Source organism: Mirounga leonina, unplaced genomic scaffold (genome assembly GCF_011800145.1).
Source record: "Mirounga leonina isolate KUSES-001 unplaced genomic scaffold, KU_Mleo_1.0 Mir_114, whole genome shotgun sequence".
Lineage (NCBI taxonomy): Eukaryota > Metazoa > Chordata > Mammalia > Carnivora > Phocidae > Mirounga > Mirounga leonina.
Genome location: NW_023270265.1, coordinates 3,259,064 through 3,281,464, shown reverse-complemented (window position 1 = coordinate 3,281,464; position 22,401 = coordinate 3,259,064). Strand labels below are relative to the sequence as shown.

Below are 22,401 nucleotides of genomic sequence, written 5' to 3'. Positions count from 1 at the left end.
AAAATGCTTTACCCAACTAGGCAATGATTCACCTATCAAAGCCAGAGTTCTATACTGTGTTCACAACCCCTGTGGACATCAATGTCAAGAATTTTGCCCAATCCCAATCAATTCCTTGCATGGAAACAGCATCTTAAATCATTCATTTGAGTCCCAACCCACCAAACCCTATAACATCTGGAAGGTTCAGAGGAGAGGCCTGCTGTAAAGCTGAGATGAATAGGTTATTCTGGTGGCCTTTTAAGGGATTTAGCAGGTGACAGTGCATAGTGTCTAGTACCAAGTCTTCTTTTTTTTTAAATTAACATATAATGTATTATTTGTTTCAGGGATACAGGTCTGTGATTCATCAGTCTTATACAATTCACCATAGCACATACCCTCCCCAATGTCTATCACCCAGTCACCCCATCCCCACCCCCACTCCAGCAACCCTCAGTTTGTTTCCTGAGATTAAGAGTCTCTTATGGTTTGTCTCCCTCTCTGGTTTCCTCTTGTTTCATTTTTCCCTCCCTTCCCCTATGATCCTCTGCCTTGTTTCTCAAATTCCACATATCAGTGAGATCATATGATAATTGTCTTTCTCTGATTGACTTATTTCGCTTAGCATAATACCTTCTAGTTCTGGGCACTTGGGTGGCTCAGTCGTTAAGCACCTGCCTTCGGCTCATGTCATGATCCCAGGGATGGAGCCCTATGTCGGGCTACCTGCTCAGCGGGAAGCCGGCTTCTCCCTCTCCCACTCCCCCTGCTTGTGTTCCCTCTCTTGCTGTCTTTCTCTGTCAAATAAATAAATAAAAATCTTAAAAAAAAAAAATACCCTCTAGTTCCATCCACATCGCTGCAAATGGCAAGAGTTCATTTTTTTATGACTACATAATATTCCATTGTGTATATATATATATACCACATCTTCTTTATCCATTCATCTGTTGATGGACATCTAGGCTTTTCCCATAGTTTGGCTCTTGTGGACTTTGCTGCTATAAGCATTGGGGTAGCACCATCTCTTCTGTATTTGGTGAATGATGAAAGAGTGAACGGACCAATGACTAGCTCACCTACCCCACCCTTTATTCTCTCCCTTCTCGAAGGGGCAGAACCAGGAACATGCAGCCAAGGGGTCAGTTAGAGCAGGGCTTTGGACGAGGGAAGTCCTTCGTTTCAGTGACTAGACCTTACTTTGGAATTGATGGCAGAAACCCATGGGCAGCCCAGCGTATCCCCCACGCCCAGGCCAAGGCGCCACGCAGCCAACCAGCCTCTCCCCCTGTGCCCAGGGCGACGGCGCTGGACCGCTTCGGGCTGCAGAAGGCGGGCTTCACGCACGTGCTGAACGCGGCTCACGGCCGCTGGAACGTGGACACGGGGCCCGACTACTACCGCGACATGGCCATCGAATACCACGGCGTTGAGGCCGACGACCTGCCCACCTTCGACCTCAGCGTCTTCTTCTACCCAGCAGCCGCTTTCATCGACGCGGCGCTCAGCCGGGACCACAGTAAGAGACCCGCCACCCTTGGTAGTTCGACCCCAACAAACCCGCCTGCGGCCCCGCCCCCGCGCCCCACGAAGGCCCGCCCCTCACCTTGGCTGGAGGCGGGATCTGCGCGCTCTCAAAGCGGGCTCTGCAGGGGTTGCGAGTGATTGAGTTGGGACTGTCTGAGGCCCAGGAGGCCGGGAGCCACACTGAGCGTGCTGCTGGTGGGGTTCGCGCCTTGATTGCCGCTGTGGGGAATCGGGATCGGGGGGGTTCGGAGGAAAGGCCTTCGGCCTGAATCCCAATTCCCTAAGGCTCAGCAGCGATCTTGGAACAGCAGGGACGTCTGGATGCCCTCAAAGCTGGGACTACAGCCCAGACGCCAAATGTGCCTGGGCCCAAACCTAATAGCTAGGGGCTTCGATGCCAGAAAACCTTTGGGGAGCTGACTTGGAGAGACTTCAAAACCTCCTGCCAACCAACTGAGCCCGCAGCCCCCCCATCCTTCCTCCTCCCCCAACACACAGTCTAGTGAGGCCTCTTATAGAAAGCTGACAACCTAACCCTCTAAATGGTGACCTGTATTTGAGAATCTGAGTTTTGCACCCATGATGTCCAAGTTTCCCAAGGTTAATTTTCCATTTTTATTTTATTATTTTTAAAGATTTTATTTATTTATTTGACAGAGACACAGCAAGAGAGGGAACACAAGCAGGAGGAGTGGGAGAGGGAGAAGCAGGCTTCCCGCAGAGCAGAGAGCCCGATGCAGGGCTCGATCCCAGGACCCTGGGATCATGACCTGAGCCAAAGGCAGACACTTAACGACTGAGCCACGGAGGCACCCCTAATTATCCATTTTTAAAATCACAGTGCTAGTCCTTGCACTCAAAATGTAGTTTTAGCTGGTCTAATCCAGGTAAAGGCTAAAAGGCTCTTTTGGAGAGAAGGGCCTGGCTTAGGTCTGCATTGGGGTAAAACAATATGCAGTTATTGCTGCAAGGGGGTGTTTCAGGGACATTTCATAGAGGCCCACATTTCATACTCCCTAATCTGTGCTCTGACTTTAGGCCCACATTTCATACCCCTTTACAGGGCCATCGCATAATTCAGGGTGTCCAGTTACTGAAAGCCTTTCTTGCCACAAGAGGCTGGGATTACGAGGCTCAGTGACCGGCGGACTGACCTGCTTCAGGAACTTGCGGTCTGCAGCTGGGCCCAGGCCAAGTCCCAGACCTTGATGGCCATCCCACAGCGGTCCTGGCCCCACAGCTAGGCACCAACAGTTTGTTTTTATTTTGGTTCAGAAAGCAAGGTCACAGTGAAAAAAAACCTCACAGAGCTGAAGGGCTTCTATTAGGGGAAGCCTTAGTTCAAAGTCATGCTTTTATGAGACTATTTATTGACCATCTTTTGCATTATGCACATTCTGGGTTTCTAAGCAGTATCAAAAAGCAACTGGACTCTGACTCATCAACATGAGATAAAATTTGCCTCAGATTATTTGAAGTTAACTGAAAACATATTTGACAAGAAAAAACAAAAAGCTGCCACAGCCCAATCCTTCGGTTTCTGTTTAATGTACTCTTTTGTCATTACTGTATCTCCAAACTTTCTCTTAATGGAAGGGGTTTGGCAGGCTTTGGAGAAGACAGGGTGGGGTTTCACACCTTACAACTTACTAACAATGTGATTTCGCTAAGCCTTCTTTCTCAATCTGGTGATGAAAATATTTACCTTGGAGGGTTCTAATGAGGATCAGCAGTAACCCACATAGAGCACTTCGCGTGGAACCTGGTGCACAGCGGGTTCTCAGATGTGTTTGATAAAGAGAGGTCGTGCACCATGAAACACATAACCACGCTAGCATGTGTGCATCATAATAATAAAGTTTCCAATCCCAAAAGAAAAAAAAAAAGGAAAAAAGACATTCCAACTTTGAACTAGTAGACTCACATGACAGCTTGTTTTCAGTTCCTGGTACACCATTTTAGAGTCTTCCCCGCTCTGCTGAATTAGGAAAGAATGGGGCTCAAAAGTCATATGTAGGCCTGGGCAGATCACAGAGCGCTGATGAGGAGATGTCAGGCTGGAGTGGGTCCTGACCAGTAGGTCATAGGTGCGAAAACTCCCAGCAAAGAAAAGAAAGGGTCAAGAGAGAAAAGTATATGCTCAGGTCAGAGAATGTGCAGGGGACAGAATCGGTGGGCAGGGCTGTGGGACTAGACCAGTTGTCCGGGTAAGGGGAGCAGGACATGACCCCACGGCCAGGTGGGAGACTGGGGTCCCTTCTCAGCGCCTTTGCACTTGAATATCCTCAAGTCTGCGGCTCAAATCGAAATGCGAACCCCGCAGAACCCGGCAGGGAACGTAAGCAAATAACGCTGGCTCCGTGGAACGCGTGGGCGCTGGGGCGGGCGTGCTCGTAGCGGCGTGGAGAGCCCCAAATAGTCCCCAAAGGGGGCGCTGCTGCTCGGTCTCAGCCAACACGTGACCTGTGAGACTCAGGGCGAATGTGGTCGATCTGATTTTTCAGGAAAAGTCTTCAATCTGGATTTTAATGTGAAATTGCCCAGTTTTTAAGTGTTGGCAACACCTTGAAAATTTCTTAAAATGCTGCAAAGGCCAAACAAAAGAAATCCAGGGGCTGTGTGTTTGTAACCGATGCCGAGTCATCAGGGTAATGAAGTAAAACGCTCATTAGTCAGCGACGGCATCGTCACGGACTCCATCCACTGGGGGGGGGGGGTGCTCAGCCTCCCTGCCACAGGCATGGGCAGCGTGGGGTGTCTAGTCGTTCGTCGGGCGTCTAGGGGACACTACCACGGCATACTGGAGCCAGGCTCCCTCACATGTTCCTTATTACACTCTTGATGTAAGAGATGTTGATGCGCAGTCTGGCCAGAAGGCAAGGCCCCTCTCTCTCTCCCCTCTCTTGTCTTTCCTGTTCTTCCTTGGCTAGTTTCAGCCAAGTGTGCAGTGTTTCCCACTGCTGCCCCTCGCATCCAGTCTTTTTTTTTTTTTTTAAGATTTTATTTATTTATTTGCGAGAGAGAGAATGAGAGAGAGCATGAGAGGGAGGAGGATCAGAGGGAGAAGCAGACTCCCCGCCGAGCAGGAAGCCCGATGCGGGACTCGATCCCGGGACTCCAGGATCATGACCTGAGCCGAAGGCAGTCGCTTAACCAACTGAGCCACCCAGGCTCCCCTCGCATCCAGTCTTGTCTACTCTCGCCGAAAAGCCTTCCTCGTGGGGCTGTAAAGCTGTACCTGTGGCCTGTGCGACCCCCTCCTACCCCTGTCCTACCCTGACCCATTCCTTCCGAAAGAACTCCCTAGACAACGGTGGTCACGCTTGAAAAATCTCAGAAATAAGCCAGTCCAGTGTCCGGCCCTTAGAGCTGGGGAAACAGAGGCCCAGAGAAGCCAAGTGATGTGCCCAGGGTCACAGAGCTAATCAGAGGCCAGCAGGAATGCCTTCTGTCACCCAGGCCTCTCAGAAGAGTCCTTTGCCCTTGTTTTGAACATCTGGTGACTTTCCTGTATAAGAGGTCACCAAAAACCGTGAAAGGTGAGGCACTCCAGCTGGTTATAAGATCTGAAACAACTGAACGTGTCATTCATCAGCGGAGAGAGAAGTACTGACAAGACACTGCCCCGGAAACCCCATTTGGACGGCCTTCACTGCTCCTGGCATGACATCCTCAGAGGTGAAGTCGTGTGGTTTTAATGTGAGAAATCCCGGAGCGGATACTGTGAGGCTCTGGAGATCAGATGTTCGTATCGCCACTCTCCTTTTGTTCTTTTTTTCTTTTTCTTAAACGGGCCATAGCCTGCTTTTAAAGCCATCTTAAAATCTATTGTGGACAAGGCAGGTATGGACAAAGACATGCAGTCCGCTTTCAAGCCGAGCTTGGCTCTCTGGTGCTTCTAAGCTTTAACCAGACCAGGTCTTCAGGGTATTTGAAGGGTCCCCTGCCCCACTGCAGCACACATAGGCCTGCCCCCTGGCCGCTCAAAACACAACACGCACCCTTCTTCTGACGCCTTCCCACAGACCCAGAACTGTTTGGGAGAAGTGTGAGCTCTGCCTTTGCAGGCTGCTGAGGAAGGTAGGTGAGTGAGAGACAGGCAAAGAGCATCCCTCCAAAACCAAGGAAGGAGGTTGCTTATGAGAGTACATACCTGCTGGGGGTGGGATTGAGTTGAGGGTGGGGGTTGGTGGGTAACAGGCTTGGCCTCTATATCTGATCTGAGTGACAGAGGCCTGTCTTTTGGTCACCAGGGAAAATGTGCAACTGGGGAGGAGCAGAGATTCTGCATATGGGTTTTCTTTATAACATTGCGGGAATTCACCTTTTGGTAAAGGCTAAGGGCAATTATTTCATTGAAATCACCGTTGTTGAAACATAGATTGGGACCTATCCGTGCAACATAAAAATCAATTTAGTGGATGCAACCAGCATTTCTTTTAAGAAAATGAATGGGGGGTGCCTGGGTGGCTCAGTCGTTAAGTGTCTGCCTTCGGCTCAGGTCATGATCCCAGGGTCCTGGGATCGAGCCCCACATCGGGCTCCCTGCTCCGCGGAGAGCCTGCTTCTCCCTCTCCCACTCCCCCTGCTTGTGTTCCCTCTCTCGCTGTGTCTCTCTCTGTCAAATACATAAATAAAATCTTAAAAAAAAAAAAAAAAGAAAATGAATGGATTCGAAAAGAATTGAAAATATCAGCATGTATTATTGCCTGTAGTAAAAGTTCGTGTTACCCTGTGGAACTCTTGTCTGTTATACACGCACTTGTGATACCACATGGCATCGAAGAGCCCCGAATCTGCTACCAGGTAGCCTGGGTGGGAATCACAGTCCTGCCACTTCCCAGTTGTGCAAATTGGGCGGATCACTTCTTGGCCCTTCATGTCCTCCGTAAAATGGGGATGATAATTGTATCTACCCCATCCGTGTGTTGTGCCGATTGACTATGTAGTTGGCAGGTTCAGGGGTTGGGGGAGGCTCTGGACATGTAAGCCGCGAACTGTTGTGTGCTGGGGGGGGGCGCAAGGTGAGAGCCACTGAGCTAGGAAATGCCAACCCCGACCCAGCTGCCCTAACCCTGGCTGGTGTCTACCAGAGAGCCTCCCGGCGGCTCCGCCATGGGCCATGCCGGGAGCAGGGCCGACGCAGCCTTCCTTGCCCTTGTCTTCTGAACCCTCCTGGGAGCCTTCTCACCACCCGATGACGGGTCCCAAGGGTGGTGCTTAGCAGAGCCTCAGAGCAGAGAGGGAGCAGCTCCCTGGGGTTGCCGAGACACACCCTTTACCTGAGGGAGACCTACCAAGCTCACGGGGCTGCCAGCATTAATGCTGCTTTTGTAAAACCAAAATTCAGCTCCAGGAGCTTCTGCTGGAGCCGAGCGCGCCCTTCCCTCCCTTCCCCCTTTCTCCTCCAACCCCCTCCATCTCCCTTCGCCCTTTTTCTCCCCTCCCCTCCTCCCACTTAACAGACTTCAGGCTCCCAAAAGACTTAATGAACTACAGCTTTCGTCTGTTTCAAGCATTTAGTCATGACAGAAAGAATTACCCTTTTTGCCAGGAGAGGAAGAAACGCTTTAAGTTATCAGCAGAGCTGGCAAGAGGCCAGGCAGCCTCTGGAACAGTCTGTGAGGATTAGGATGCCAGAGGTATGTTCCAGTCCGGGAGCATAGTCATGCCACGCAAGAGCCAGGGCCAGCCTCCCCCAGACCCGACCCAGCAATAAAGAAGCCGGCCCTGCTTCTTGCCTTCCTTTCTAGCCCATGTGCACAAGGAAAAAGTGGTGTAGTCACATTCTTGTAGCTCAGCAACATGGCGGGTGGATTGAGGGCCCCCTGGTTAGCTTGTGGGGATTCATGAAAACGAATCGTGATCAAATGAACAGTTCCTTATGAAGCACCTCTCTGTGGCAGCAATGTGTGTGTGGAGAAACCAAAATGGAGTCCTTACTGCCGGGCAAGGTGTGCAGGCCTCGCCAGCAGGGGGCGGGGAGAGAGAAACCCTGGGCCTGGTGGTCGGGGCCTCTTGGATTCCTCACGCTGCCTGGGCTGCTGACCATCACCATTGTCCTGGGCATGGTCCCTGGGCACAGGTGAGGGGGTGAGGGTGAGAAGGACACGAGGGGGCCACACCCGTGCAGAAATGTTCTTTAGCAAGCAGTTCTCCCATCCTGCTGATGTTCCACAAGCCCAGTGATGTCCCTAAGTCTTCCTGGTCATCCTTCTGAGCTTCAGGCCCGAGACTGAGGAATAGAGACATGCCTGGGGTCACAAGTCACACGGCTCAAACTGCCCCAGCCGAGCTATCCCACAACGACAGGAGAGGGCAGCCACTGGGATGGCAGTGGTGGGGACAGGCGGAGAGCTTAATCTTACTACTTTCTCTGTCCGCAGAGCCCAGAGGCCGGTGGGCGGCACACAGAAAGGTCTCGATAACGAGGTGCTTTAAACTATTTCCGGCACCTGCTTTTTGGGTGACCTCTGGTATGGCATTTCACCACTCTGAGCCCGTTTCCCATCTGTAAAACAGGGATGATGATAATGAAGCTGGAAGGTTCTGTGAAGGATAAGGTGAGATCAAGCACATGGATGTACCATGTGAGCTCTAGAGCAGACCTGAAGGATGCATAAGCTGTTTCCCATTTGTGGCTTCTCAGCTGGGCCCAGCTGACGCCATGGTAGTGTCCAAAGGGAGACTTTTTGTTTGCGGAGATTCTTCTAGATCTCTGGTTCTCAAACTTCTTAGTCTCAGAACCCTTTGACACTCTTAAAAAAGTATTGAAGTCTTCAAGGAGCTTTTGTTTGTGTAGGTTATATTTATCAATATTTACCCTGTTAGGAATAAAAACTGAAAACCTTAAAAATATTTGTTTAAAATTTAAAAACCCCTTGCATGTTAAAATAATAACATGCTTGGGGCGCCTGGGTGGCTCAGTTGGTTGGGCGACTGCCTTCGGCTCAGGTCATGATCCTGGAGTCCCTGGATCGAGTCCCGCATCGGGCTCCCTGCTCGGCGGGGAGTCTGCTTCTCCCTCTGACCTTTCTCCCTCTCATGCTCTCTGTCTCTCATTCTCTCTCTCAAATAAATAAATAAAATCTTTAAAAAAAAAAAAAAGCATTAAAAAAATAATAACATGCTTTTGTGAAAAAAAGTATTTTCTAAAAGAAAGCTAGGGAGAAGAGCGGCATTATTTTACATTGTTTGCAAATCTCTTCAGTGTTAGGCCTATTAGAATTCAGTTGGGTTCTCATATTAGCTTCTGCATCAGTCTGTTGCGATATGTTGTTTTGGTTGAAGTATATGAAGAAAATCCAGCCTCATTCAGATATGTAGTTGGAGAAAGGAGGGTTATTTTTATTTTTATTTTTTTAGGGAGAGTTATTTTAATAGCCTTTTCAGATAATTGTGGATATTCTTCTTTAATAGTACACTAGAACTTGACAAGTAATCTTTTTATAAAGGCTAGCTGTGTTGTGGCATCTGAAACCATATCCCGAAACTTCACAGATCTTCTGTTATATGGAAATCCATTGGTCTGTCTTGCACTTTGAATGGATTTTTTTACCCATGCATGATTTCGTGATATCCCACTTTGGTCCTTTGGAAAATATTGGTTCCCTAAGTTATGTTGATCTTCCAATTGTTGACCCTTTTCATGGTACATTATTGAAAGAACGCATTGTTTGCCCGGAATGGCCAGCAATCCCTGTACCGACGGATGAAAGATGACTCCAAACTTTGCCGTGACAGAGAGGAGAAGGCAAGGGGGTCAACACTCAGAGACGAAGACCCTTTGCTCTTCTTTGCTCCCGCTTTTATTGGTCCTTCAGGAGAATCACAAATCCTTATGTTTCTCAAGCACGTGATGTGTGACAAGGAGTCTTACTGAAACTGGGAGGGTTTACAGGAAAGATAAGATATGCTAATCTGCGTGTGCTACTAAACATAGCCTAAGGGACAATGCACACGTCTCTTAGATCACAGGGCGGCTGTTTGGGCTAAGAGAGATTCGGGGAAGGCAACTCCCCACGGCATTCCTCCGGCAGAGTGGGTCACCGGGCCCCGGCATTCCAAAGGCCTACGCCCTTCTCCGAAACCCTCCCTGCCCTCAGTGGCCTCCATGTTACATTTTAGCAAGCCGGGTATTATGGCTGATTTCATGCTCTACATTAACCCCAACAATTGTTAATATCACCACCAACCTTAACAGAAAAACCTAAAAGTACTGGGAAACGGTCAACCTCACAGTAATAGATACAAGTTTTCAAAAATTCTAATATTTTTGCTCAAAAGCTTGCATTTTATCCCTGGCAACAAATACCATTGGTTGTTTTCTTTGAAATGAGAGGCTTACTTTGTTCACTTCTGAGACAGGGTCTGCCAAATACCCAAGTGTGAATTATCCTGGTTTTTCTGTCATTTGTTCTTTTAAGTAAAAACAGTGTTTCATGAACAGTGGCTAATTCAGCTTGCAACTCAATCTCCCGAGGAGATAACCATCTCACTTTGGTACTCAGTCCAAGTGCTTTATGTGTTCGTACCATTTCATCACACAGAATATTAAGTAGAAGTGTAACCAAAGGCTGAAATTTGATAAAATTCATTTTTACTGCTTCATCAAGGATAGTCTTAAGGGAACTTAGCATTTCTTCGCGCCGGAGAGTGCGTGGTGGCGAAGAATGCCATGATGACTAGTACAGTTTGGTGCCTCTTCTCCCCACTGCATTTCAGGCAAGATCCTGGTTCACTGTGTCATGGGCCGCAGCCGGTCGGCAACCCTGGTCCTGGCCTACCTGATGATTCACAAGAACATGACCGTGGTGGACGCCATTCGACAAGTGGCCAAGAACCGCTGTGTCCTGCCCAACCGGGGCTTTCTGAAGCAGCTCCGGGAACTGGACAAGCAGCTGGTGGAGCAGAGGCGACAGGCCCAGCGCAGTGACAACAGTGAGAAGGCTGGTGAGAAGGAACCGTAGGGCCCCTCACAGGGCACGCAGAGACACTCAGGAATGGAGAGGGAAGGCCGAAATCACCCTGCCCTGGGATTTGGGACAGTGAACCCAAAGCTTGATTTCCGTCCCGTCTTAAACTTGCCAGGTGTGTGCTGACGAACAGGGAGGATTCAAAGCTGTCTCCTGGATGAGCACTTGGCTTCACAGCGGAAGGAGGCAGGCAGCCTTCTCAAGCAGAATTGCTTACAGATGAACACACAGTTCTGCACCAAGGCACCTGTATTTTTTTAATTTTTATTTTTTCATCTGGTAAGATGGAAGCAGAAAAGGACTGGAAAATGTGTAGGCATCGTGCAGTGATTAAATGTTTTGGCTTTGTCTGAAAGTCATATTTTTTTTTTTTTTTAAGATTTTATTTATTTGTCAGAGAGAGCACAAGCAGGGTGAGGGGCAGAGGGAGAAGCAGACTCCCCGCTGAGCAAGGAGCCCGATGCGGGACTCGATCCCAGGACCCTGAGATCATGACCTGAGCCAAAGGCAGACACTTCACCGACTGAGCCACCCAGGAGTCCCTGAAAGTCATATTCTTAAAAAATAATTTTAAATTTTTTTTTTTTTTTAAGTGCAGGAAAGCGCCCCGGAGAATTGTGTTATGGGAGAGTTTGCACAGCTTATTAGCGGGTCCCCTCTCTGGGGCATCCATACTTCCTCACCACCTCCTGCATCTTCTTTTCCATGGAATCCCCAGGCTTGGGTCAGCCCCCTCCCCCGTAGATGCTGCTCTTTGCGAAGTGCAGAGAGCAGCTCATTTGTTAGGGCTGGGGTCGGTGTCCTGAGTCCCTGTTCAGAGGCCTTGTGTTCTTCCCCCTTCCTCAGGAGCCAGGGCTCTTCAGAATCTTAGCCAGAGCTGCCACTACCCAGAAAAGTTCCATGAATTGTGGAGAAGAGTGTGACTTTACAATTTTGGAAAAAAGAAGGAGGATACTACTTGGAGAAGCTCCTTTCATTTTGATTCTAGTCAAAGCAACACAAGCTTGTTTTCAGTCACACCAGAAAGTATTTGCAAACGTGTTTGCTGTTTAACGGGAGAACAAGGCAGTCAGGTGAGCTCAGGTGTGGAATTTCCCCGCCCCTGAGAGCTAAGCCAGGCACCAGGAGTGTGTGATTTTCATTCTTGAGGAGAAAACAGCAGGAGGCACCAAGCAGGTAGATGGCTTCTGGAACCAGGAACTCTAAACTAGACAAAACCCACAGAGAGATGCCGATGGAGATGCCAGAGGTCAAGGACCAGAAAGGACCAAGGTCAGTTCCTCATAATGACTCAGATTTCAGTGTGAGGGGAGCCGGTCACAGGCTCTTGGGAAAGAGGTACAGACCAAAAGGGGCTCTAGGGTCACAGAGGTGCCTACCTCGGCTTTCCTGTCACAGGATCCCAATAACCCACCCAAAACTCATTTATCTCCTATGTCTCATCTATTCCTAGTCCAGAGAGAAATTAGTATTTCCATCTTAATGAAATATTGTATTTAATACATGATGAAAATACTTACATTTAGTGAATCCATTATGTAGGAAGGATGTAATGCTGGTGTTCTCTTGAGCTTCTCCACACCTTCCTACATGCTCCCACCTCTTTGTGGGGCTATGAGTCCTACTGAGGACAGCAGAAGCAGAGAACTTTAAGATTGGAGTACTGGTCTCTTCAAGATGGCTCCCGGGCGCCAGAGGTAGGAGAAAGTAGTTAACAGAAATTTTTGCAAAAGCATTTCAAGTCTTCAGAGGTAAATTATTTGGTCAACAAGTCTTCATTGAGAACCTACCACATGCCCAAAACTGGGTTAGGAAGTCAAAAGTAAAAACAAACAGCATGTAGTGATCAGGTACCAAAGCGAAGAACAGTTGGGGACGGGGCCAAGACCTCTCTGAGGAGATGGGGTGAGCAGAGACTTGAAGGATCACACCTTCCAAAGGCGGAGGGATCATTTGAGGCTGAGGAACGGAACAGCAGGTGAAGGCCCTAGGGTGACAAAGAGGTGTGTTTTTGAGGAACTGCCCCTCAGTGAAGCTGGAGTTCGTGGGTGAGAAGGGCAGGGGAAGGAGAGGATTAAAGAAACCAGATTTTATTTCAAGTGCAGAAAAAAACCCACTGAATGGTAACAAGCAGGGGAATGGTATGATCTATGTCTTAAGGCAATCACTCCCGCTGAAGGATGGAGAATGGTTTGCTCGGAGTTAAGAAGGGAGGCAAGAAGACCAGTCAGGAGGCTGTTAGAACTGTGGATAGGAAGAGGAAGGTGGCCTGACTGAGACAGAGCCAGGGGCCTAGTCCTCAAGATTCGTTTGGAATTATCCCGGAGAATCAACAGAACCTGCTGAGAGGCGAGAGAAAAATGAAAGATACTGATTCGGTTTCTTGCCTGAATACGGAGATGGGGTTGACTAGGGCAGAAATGGGAGGGGGCTGGAGATCACCAGTTACATCACGTCTGTAAGACCTACAAAGGTGTCTTTCGATGTCATTTGGTCTTGAATCTAGAGGGAGCTTAGAGGAACGTTCACAACTGGAGATATAATTCTGGGTGTTATCTGTATAGAGGTGGTGTTTGAGCTCATCGTAGTACAAGGTGAGATGAGAAAAGAGAGGAAGCCGCAGGCCTGAGCACTTCAACATCCATGTTTAGAGCTGGGCCTGGGTGGCAGAGGGAGATCCAGGAACGGGGACAGAGAAGGGAGAAGGAAAACCAGGAGCGTGGGATCACGGACGCCTGGGCACAAAGAAATGGAAGGTACTCTTGAGTTTTGACTGTAGACCGCTGGAGACAATGCTTGCTTGTCAACAAAGTAAACTATATTTGTATAGCACTAACCGGTTCCTATAGCATCATGGACTTGTTGGCTAAGCCTTTAATCAGAGATGACAACTTACGGCCTTTTCACAAAGTCAAGTGTTGTGGAAGAGCTGCCGTTTAAACTGGGTTTGTTTCAGCTCACAAAGTTGAGCTGAGTGAGTTTGGGCAATCACGTTGGCTTCTGGGAGCCGTCTCCCCACCTGCACGCTGGGGACAACCACCCCATCTTCTGCACAGGGTGGGGGTGTGCACCCCGTGGAAGGGCTGTTTGTGGAAGTTTGGTAACAATATTGAGTCTATTTCTAAAACAATGTCGGCAAGGAAGGCCAATGCCTTCACGCCCGGGTGGGCACCGCTTGAGCTATTCAAAGTTAACGGTCGACAGCGGATGACCACTGGAGACTCTTACAAGGTAAATCAAAGAACACATTACTGGGCTTAAAAAACGTGGCTTGGGCACCTGGGTGGCTCAGTTGGTTAAGCGACTGCCTTCGGCTCAGGCTCAGGTCATGATCCTGGAGTCCCGGGATCGAGTCCCGCATCGGGCTCCCTGCTCGGCGGGGAGCCTGCTTCTGCCTCTGACCCTCCCCCCTCATGTGCTCTCTCTCTCTCATTCTCTGTCTCAAATAAATAAAAAACAAAAAACAAAAAACGTGGCTTGTTAATGAATCTCAACCTAATGGTGACTCCATGTCAGTCCCGACGAATCCAGGTTCCTGTTTTCTAGGATCCTTGGCAGCACATTTAGGCCTGAGCGGCTTTCTGTAGTGAGAGTGGGTAAGTGGGGAGGCGCGTGCAGGGTGTTCTGAGGCCACCTCAGATGAGCAGTTTCTCTCCTCCCCACCAACGTTGGAGATCGGGCCGGCAGAGAGGGTCCTGTACCTGGCTATGCTGCAGTCGCTTGGGAGCCTGTGACACGGAGATCCTAGTACTGTTCTTAGATGCTGGTCTGGCAGGTCTGGGGCAGTGACCAGAACTTGCCCATGCGCTCCGCGGAGGTACTGTGAGGCAGGCCTGGGTGCGGAGTCAAGCATTTATTTCTAGGCTTGTAGCTTGCATAGGAAAATGTTTCAACAGTCAGAACTTTCTCTGAATGCCATAAAATGTAAACAATGACTTTTTGTGTGGGGGTGACAGAACCCCAGTTTCACCACAAACCGTAGGTGATTATTAGCAAGCCACTGCGAAAGGGAAAACACAGGGGAATCTCATCCCCAAAGAACCTCAACACAAGAGGAAAGAGACTATATTATGTGAAGGTTTCAAGTTGGGGCCTGTGGAAGCTTCCAGATCAGCTTGTTAGCAGGCCCCCACTCCAGTTCCCGGGCTCAGGCAGCCTCTTGCTGACGGGTGCACACACTAGGCTGCTAAGATTCTAGGCAGCAGTTGATTCACAGGAGTGGCACGCCATCACCTCCTGCTCTGGAGGTGGATTGGTTTGCTTTCGGGCCAGCACAGCACCTGGAAGTCTTCTTCCCTTTGTGACAACAGCCCTTGCAGAAGCCTCTTCTTGTAAGCGCTCCCTCAGCCACTAGAGATCTCCCCCCACTGACTGCATCTGAAGAAGGAAAGGACCAAAAGACAAGGTCTTGCCACTAAACCCAGAAGGCTTTGTAACTGTGACAGAAACATAGGAAGGGTGAGAGCACAAGGCAAAACACCAGCAGGCATCCTCCCTCTGCAGGGGCCTGCGATTCCAGGGTGTATGCACTAGCCTGCCTTCTCTGTTTTATTCTTTTACTTGAACTTTGTGTCCATGATCTACAAAACATTTGTGTTGAACCACTGATGGAAAAGCAACGCTTTCCCTCAGAGAGGTCTGAAGGAAGTGGCGGGGGAGTTGTAAGCACCCACATTTAGACACGTTGAGAGCTTAGCGGGCCGGTTTCACGTGGGTGCCAAGTCAAGCATTTATTTTTATGCTTGTAGCTTGAATAATAAAATGTTTGAACAGACAGAACTTTGAATGCCATAAAATAATGTTTATAAACAATGACTTTTTTTTTTGTCTAAAGAAAACAATCACTCATTCACAACAGAGCAAAACTTTCACACTTTTTTTTTTTTTTTGAGAAAATGATTTTTCAAATATACAATCCCAAATTGGGTGCTTTTTGGGTATTAACTTTTATAAAAATGAAGTTTACTACCACTGTGCTAAGACCCTGAGGGGTGTTTATGCACACTGCACTAATGAGGCAAATGGATATTTGGGCAGGATACCTTTGCAAATGAAGATCAAAGTCAAAAAGAAAAAAACAAATTCACTTTATTTTAAAGACAATGATTGGCATACAGAAGGTATGCACCAGCATAAAATAAACTTTCATGAAAAGCATTAAAATCCATTATAAATTAATTTATTAAATAGGTATTTGGTATATGTGATGGTTTTATTAGATATTACTCTTATTTATTGCCAACCCCCTCCCCCAAAGTCAAAACAAATCAGAAAATCTCATAACTCCAATTTACACTAAATAATTTATTTTCCCAAAATGTGTATGTGTTCTGAGATGTGACACATGATACAGTTCAATTGGTCATTCTCTATCAATCATAATATGACAGGACACAAGAGGCTAAAAATGGCTCATCATAATTTATTTTATGTTAAAATGTACAGCTTTTTTTTGTTTGTTTTTTTTTTCTTTTTTTTTGAAGTGACTGACTAAAAAGAGAACAGATAAATACAAGAGTGTCGCTGGCTCCTATTTTATACAAGGATTACGCCTCTCCTGCTTGGCCCTTACAGTCACCCTGTACAGGTACAAAGGCTACAAAAAAGGAAGCAATATAAACAGACACAAATAACTTTTTTGCTTTTTTACATGCGGTTTGTAAGCTTAGTTTGAGCTATTCACAAGCTACTTCTCTATTTTTCCTTAAAAAATAACTCCAATATTTTATAAAGATAGAAAAATCTACAGATGGAATGAAAATGTAAAGTTAGAGGCATTTCCATAAAATAGCAACTTTACACCAAATTCACTATTTTTTTTAAATCCTGCCAAGTATTTGGACATATATGAAATGTTTCAAAACCTGACAGATAAACACTGAGATATGCTTCATTCAATAAACAGAAGTCTGCATTTATAAAACAGAAAGCTGCCTTTTTTCCCCAAAGAAATCTGTCACCAAAATGGAAAAGGGTCTCAACTTTACACCAAACATTTAGCAATAAAACCCTTTTTGACTAACCAAATGGGAATAGCTTTTATAGCTCTTTACAGTTTTATAATTAACAAAAATATAGTTTTTTTTTTTAAACCCTCAAATCAGGGCACCCTAATCAAGGCAAAAAACTTAAGAAATGGCTTACTGTTAGCACAACACTTGTACAGTACTACAAAATGCACTGTCACTAACAAAGACATTAGCGGCATGCTGGAGTGTCACCTTGAACAAAATATACAATAACTGAAATGCTAAAGGCATTTACATGGAGTGGACAGGGGGGAAAAAAAAGTTCTAGGTTCCGCATTAAAACAGGTGATTTGGTGGGGGCGGGGCTTGATATCCACATCATTTAATGGAAGCAGGCACAGCGAGCGGCTGCCTTCAAACTGTAGTCCAGAGAGGCCTTCCTTTGCAGAGAACTTCATATAAAAGTAACAGAAACAAAGGTACCAAAAAAGAAAAAGGAAAAAAAGAAAAACAACTTGTATAAGGCTTTCTGCTGCATACAGCTTTTTTTTTTTTTTTTTTAAATAAATGGTGCCAACAAATGTTTTTGCATTCACACCAATTGCTGGTTTTGAAATCGTACTCTTCGAAGGTATTTGTGCAGATTCAATCCAATAGTGATGCCCGGGGCGGGGGGAGGGGATCTCATGACTTGCCCCTGTTGCCTACCTTCTCATGTAGGACCCGTTGAGAGACTGTTTGGACATGCCCGTGTTCATGTAGCCGTGGTGTCCGGGGGCCGTGTACATCATGTTACCGTGGGGCGGGGTCTGCATCGGCTGCTGGGCGTATGGCTGGGTTCCCATCATGCCCATCTGCATCTGCATAGGGTATTGGGGTGTTTGATTCATGTAGCCATGATTGCTGTGATAGCCACTGTTCATCATGGGCTGGGACATGCTGTACCCATTCATGGCATTGAGAGTATTCATGTTCATGTTCACGGAGTTGACATTGTAGGCTGGGGCTGGCATCAGGTTCACGCTCATGTTCATGCCCCTCTGCATCGTTAAAGTCCGTGCGGGACCCTGCATGGCTACAGTCTGGGAGCGCCCATAGATTTGCGACTGATGGGTGGCAGCGGCTGGTGACAGAGATGCCGATTTGGTTCTCATGGAGACGTGGCCCTTGCTGGCGATCTGGGTTTGCAGTCTTTGGCTGTGGGAGATGCCAATATTTGATGCGGCCATGTTCCGTTGCAGAAGAGGCGGTGGCAGATTCATCGGAGGAGGAGTCAGGTTGGGGGGTGGGGTCATGGTAGCTTGTGCTTGGGGTCCCCCAGGGACGGAGTGCGGAGACTGAGACAGCTGAACAAGCCCTGTGTTACTTAATGGTGTGGACAGAGAGGCACTGTTTGCATAGGAAGTTACAGCAGCGGAATGGCTGTAAGGCAATGAATGATCAATAAGTGTATTAGTTAACTGCTGTAGTTTGGCAAGGCTGAAGGTGGCTGATGGCTGTGGGTAATGCCCAGCCCCAAAATCACTTTGCCCCATTCGTTCATATAAGCCAAGGTTGGCGTTGCCAGCGTCGGGGAGCTCGGCCAGCTGCATCGGCGGGCTGAAGTTGGCAGCCATGCTGCACTGAGCCAGCTGCTGGCCACTGCTCGGAGGCCGCTCCACGACACAGCCTTGAGGAGACTTGACACCGCAGGTCGGGGGTGAGCTGATGCTGGTCTGCTGCAGCAGGCTGCAGCTGCCACTGATGTTGGACATCTGCTGGGTGACGGCACAGCTGCTCTGTGTCAGACTGCTAGAGGTGAGGCTGCTGTAGGAGCAGCTGTTCTGCGAAGAGCCGTTTCCGCAAATGCTGCCGCCCATAGTAGAATCATAGCTACTTGGGTTTTCGTAGTTCTCGGTTGTGCTCTCAATACTGCCCAGGTCACTAAATCCGCTGTCCACGACTTGCTGTGAGTGGTCAGACACTGACGGGACATCCATCATTGGACTGGTCTCCATGTTCTGCAAAGACGGCACCGAGATGGCACTTTGATCCGGGCTGATTTGGGCATAGCTGTTTTCCAGGGCAGGGACGCTTGGGCTGTTGACAGAACGTACTGACTGGCCAGGATGGGAATGGACGGAGGAAACGGGGCTACTGTGGTCTGACTGCTGGCAATCGTCCAGGGCGGTGGCGATCTGTGGACTTTGGTCTGCATGGGTGTAGTTCTGTAGGCTTCTACAGGCCTCTTGAGTCTCGGCGCAATCCTGAAAAGTATCGTCCTGTTCACTGTTCTCCTGGGTCAAGGACTGAACTGCCTGAACGGTCTCGGAGTCAATTTCCATGGTTGCAGTATTTCTCTCTTTGAACTCAGCATCCACTTCTTCACTGTTCTTTTGGTCCTGCTTCTGGGCCTCTTTTCCTGGGGATTCCTCATCAGATTCAGGTGCAGCTTCAGTGTCTCCAGCAAGCTCCTTAGGTTCGCTGTTACAAGCAGCTGCAAGGTCAACGCCACAGTCCATTAAGACCTCTGAGTTTGAATGACTAGGCCGGACACTAAGGTCTAAAAAAGCCTCCTGGTTTTCTAGTACTTCTTTGAAGGCTTCTCTTGGGCGTTCTTCCTTCTCTGCTTCTGTACACTCCATGTGACTGTCATCTTCATCATCTGCATCGTGACCCTCATTGTGAGATGGCTCTTCATCCTCTTCCTCCTCCTCTTCATGATCATCCAAGGGAACAGGGTCTTCTTTGTCCATGCAGACTTCTGGTTCTTCTTTTTCCTGACTTTTAGCACCACCTGGGTCTTTTTCTACATTTTCTTCTTCTTCCTCCTCCTCTTCCTCCTCCTCCTCTTCTTCCTCCTCCTCCTCTTCGTCGTCTTCTTCCTCCTCTTCTTCCTCCTCCTCAGGTTTGATTAGATCATCTTCTGGTTTTTCACCCGGCGATTTATTTGGACTTATAGGTGCACATGTTTCATCCCTTCTGTTTTCGTCCCGAGGCAGCAGGGGCTCCACGGTTTCCTTGACCTCTTCCTCAATCCTGGTGGGAGTGGGGCTGGTTTTGTCTTCCGGAGTCTCCTTCTGTTCTTCTACTGTTATCTGGTCATCAGGTTCCATGGGTGTCTCTGGTGGGGTGTACAAGTTCAGTTTAAATCCAGTTTTCCTCTCTTTGTTTGGCCTCCACTTAGATAGACCACGTTTTGTTCCTTTTGGCCATACTTGTTTGCACTTTAGAGGTTCAGGATTGTCTCTACTGCCGTCTTTCAAGTTATCTGTATCATCATCCATATTGTCTTAGCGAGGAGACAGAAACAGGAGGAAGAAAAACAAAGTCTTAGAAAGCATCACCTTGAACAACTTGAATTCATTCTTCTAAATTAATTAGTATCACTGCTTTTGATTTCAAGAGTTGATGATAAAGACACAATCAAAACTAACATAGAATCATATTGTGCTATAAACCAAGTAAATAACCTAGGTTTGGGAAAATAATGTGTTTCAAATAGTCCCTCCCTCCCTCCTCCTCCCCTTCCAACAGAAAGTTGTGCTTTTTATAGAAAGCACATGGATGCGGACAGCTATAATAAACTGCTTTGAGTTTAACAAATAAGACATTCTCTGATGTAAAAGCCCAGAATTCCACAATGTAAAAAAAAAAAAAAAAAAAAAGTCGAACATGTCCAAATTAGAAAACTACAGGGGAAAGGGGGTTAACAGTAGCTCATCTCCAAAGCACCACTGTCCTGGAGAAATGAACAGACGCCTAACTCACGTATCTATCCTGAGAGAGTGACCTTCCGTTTGTGGACATTTACTACATTTAAATGATCTCAGATGACACTATTTACTTTGATCTGAAATTTTCCGTGGTATAAAAACAAACTGTGCACCTCTGAAACAAATGAAGAAATACCTAAATATCCCCAATACAAATGCATCTGTACTAGAGGATCATCATTTTTGCACGACACAAACTATAATGTATTTATCATGAAATGATTGAATAGTTAAACTCTAGGTATTCTTTTGATCACTAATTCTGTCCACACTGTATTTAGGATCAATTTGTTGCTCGAGTGTAAGGTTTGAACACTGCAGTAAATAAGAAAAAAGCCATAATGTTCACATTCATTTTAACTTGGCTAATCTCATTTCTCCTGTACCTTTCTGCACATATGAATATAAACAGATTTGTAAATACATTTATCTAAATATAAGCAAGCAAATAAATATATGAATAAATACAAATATAAAACACCTAAGTCTTCATGAGATCTTTAGAAAGAAAGTTAGAAAGCTCACACTGACCTCCTGGAGGTCAATGTAAAGGAAAAGCTTTACAAAGAAAAACAGCCTTATTACAAACATTACTGTGGAGAACAGACATAAGATCTCACATTCAATGTGGAACAGAGATCCTTTCTGCCAGAATGGAGTGATTTCTAATCTAATCAGTACAGAACAGGGTAAGCTCTTAGTTCACTTATGTAATAAAAGGATTACACATAAACTTACCTGCAAATATTACATTCAAACTGGCTAGCTGAGAAAACATAGGTGAGGTAGACTGATTCCTTCAGAAGTACAAAGTACAATACCCAATTAATAGTCACTCCAAAGTGTCCAAATGGTTTTATTTCTAGTCACATGGGCAGATAAAAGCCATGCCAATGCCCCTGGATTCCACACGCTACTGGACCTACCAGCTTTTGTAGGAGCACCTCTCTAAATCAGAAGATGAGTTTTCTGGTAATTACGGAGATCCTGAAAGGAATCAGGTTAATATGGCCACTTAGAATTTTAAAGGCAAACTGCCCAGAGTGGAGAATAAAGGTCGTGATGATTCCTTTACAGGCTCCTGAGAAGAAGTGGAAATAAGTCTCAATGTCTACACACAAAAAATGGTATCTTGCTGCAGCTTGTTGTTGCTGTTTGTTTGTTTAAAGAAACTAAAGAACAGGGGCGTGTGGGTGACTCAGTCAGTTGGGCACCCGACTCTTGGTTTTGGCTCAGGTCATGATCTCATGGGTCGTGAGATAGAGTCCCGCATGGCACTCACTGGGGAGTGTGCTTGAAAGATTCTTTCCCTCTGCTCCTCCCCACCCCTCAAATAAATAAATAAATCTTAAAAAAAAAGAAACTAAAAAACAAGGCTTGGATTCTTTATACCCAGGATAAGATGTCATTCTCTCAGCAAACTACTGCATATAGCAATAGTATTGCAGTTAATTATGAAAGTCAGGAAGATGCTTGCTCATGCCCTTAAAATTGTGACTTTTCTTTTCTTTTTTTTTTTTTAAAGATTTTATTTTTTAAGTAATCTCTACACCAAACATGGGACTAGAACTCACAACCAAGAGTCACATGCTCCACCCACTGGGCCAGGCGCCCCAAACCGTGGCTTCTCAAAAGCAAGAGACACCTGTAGTTCCCAAAGAAATGAGATGGCCTGTTTCTAGATTAGCAGGGATACTAGAATAAGTTTTTTATATAGAGTCATTTCAGCTACAGAAAGGAGAGACTGTCCACAGATCCTTACGATTCAGCTGGGAACTCAAGAATCCAAGCCAAAAGGCAAGGAATGGTTGCTTTTAAACAGGGCAGCAAAGACAATTCATTGGTGTTAGGTTTGTTTTTTTTAAAGAGGATGGCGTGGGGTGTCCCTGCCAACAGCAAACTGTAAAATAGTAACTTAAAAGGAAGGACAATTTCCTGATTTCCACATTATTCTATATTATCAAAGCTAATACTGATGGTGTGGCTAAGTTTAAATGATTCTTGATAATAAAGTATCCTAAGACACCACTAATTATAAGCTGCCTCATCGATTTCCTAAATTTATTTTTCAGGAAGAAAGAAACTACAGCATTAGATGCTTACATTGACAGGAATAAAAATCCTGACTCTGGAAATATTAAGTGTGAAAAAAAGTACCTATGAGAATCAAGGAGATGCAGTGTGTTTCTTATT

General features: G+C 46.8%; 2 protein-coding genes across 5 annotated transcripts in view; one reads left to right on the top strand and one right to left on the bottom strand.

Annotated features, from left to right (window-relative positions):
- DUSP29 (dual specificity phosphatase 29) overlaps nt 1–10,898 on the top strand; it is a 35,879-nt gene extending 24,981 nt beyond the window's left edge. The window contains exons 3-4 of the mRNA XM_035022352.1: nt 1,281–1,501; nt 10,234–10,898. Of these exons, the coding sequence (XP_034878243.1) occupies nt 1,281–1,501; nt 10,234–10,478 (466 nt within the window). The 3' untranslated portion in view covers nt 10,479–10,898. The remainder of the gene's footprint in view (nt 1–1,280; nt 1,502–10,233) is intronic.
- A 5,072-nt stretch (nt 10,899–15,970) lies between these two features.
- The window catches only part of KAT6B (lysine acetyltransferase 6B), a 180,726-nt gene continuing 174,295 nt past the window's right edge, over nt 15,971–22,401 (bottom strand). For all 4 annotated transcript variants that reach the window (XM_035022320.1, XM_035022311.1, XM_035022330.1 and 1 more), the window contains exon 18: nt 15,971–19,724. In XM_035022320.1, the coding sequence (XP_034878211.1) occupies nt 17,158–19,724 (2,567 nt within the window). In that variant the 3' untranslated portion in view covers nt 15,971–17,157. The remainder of the gene's footprint in view (nt 19,725–22,401) is intronic.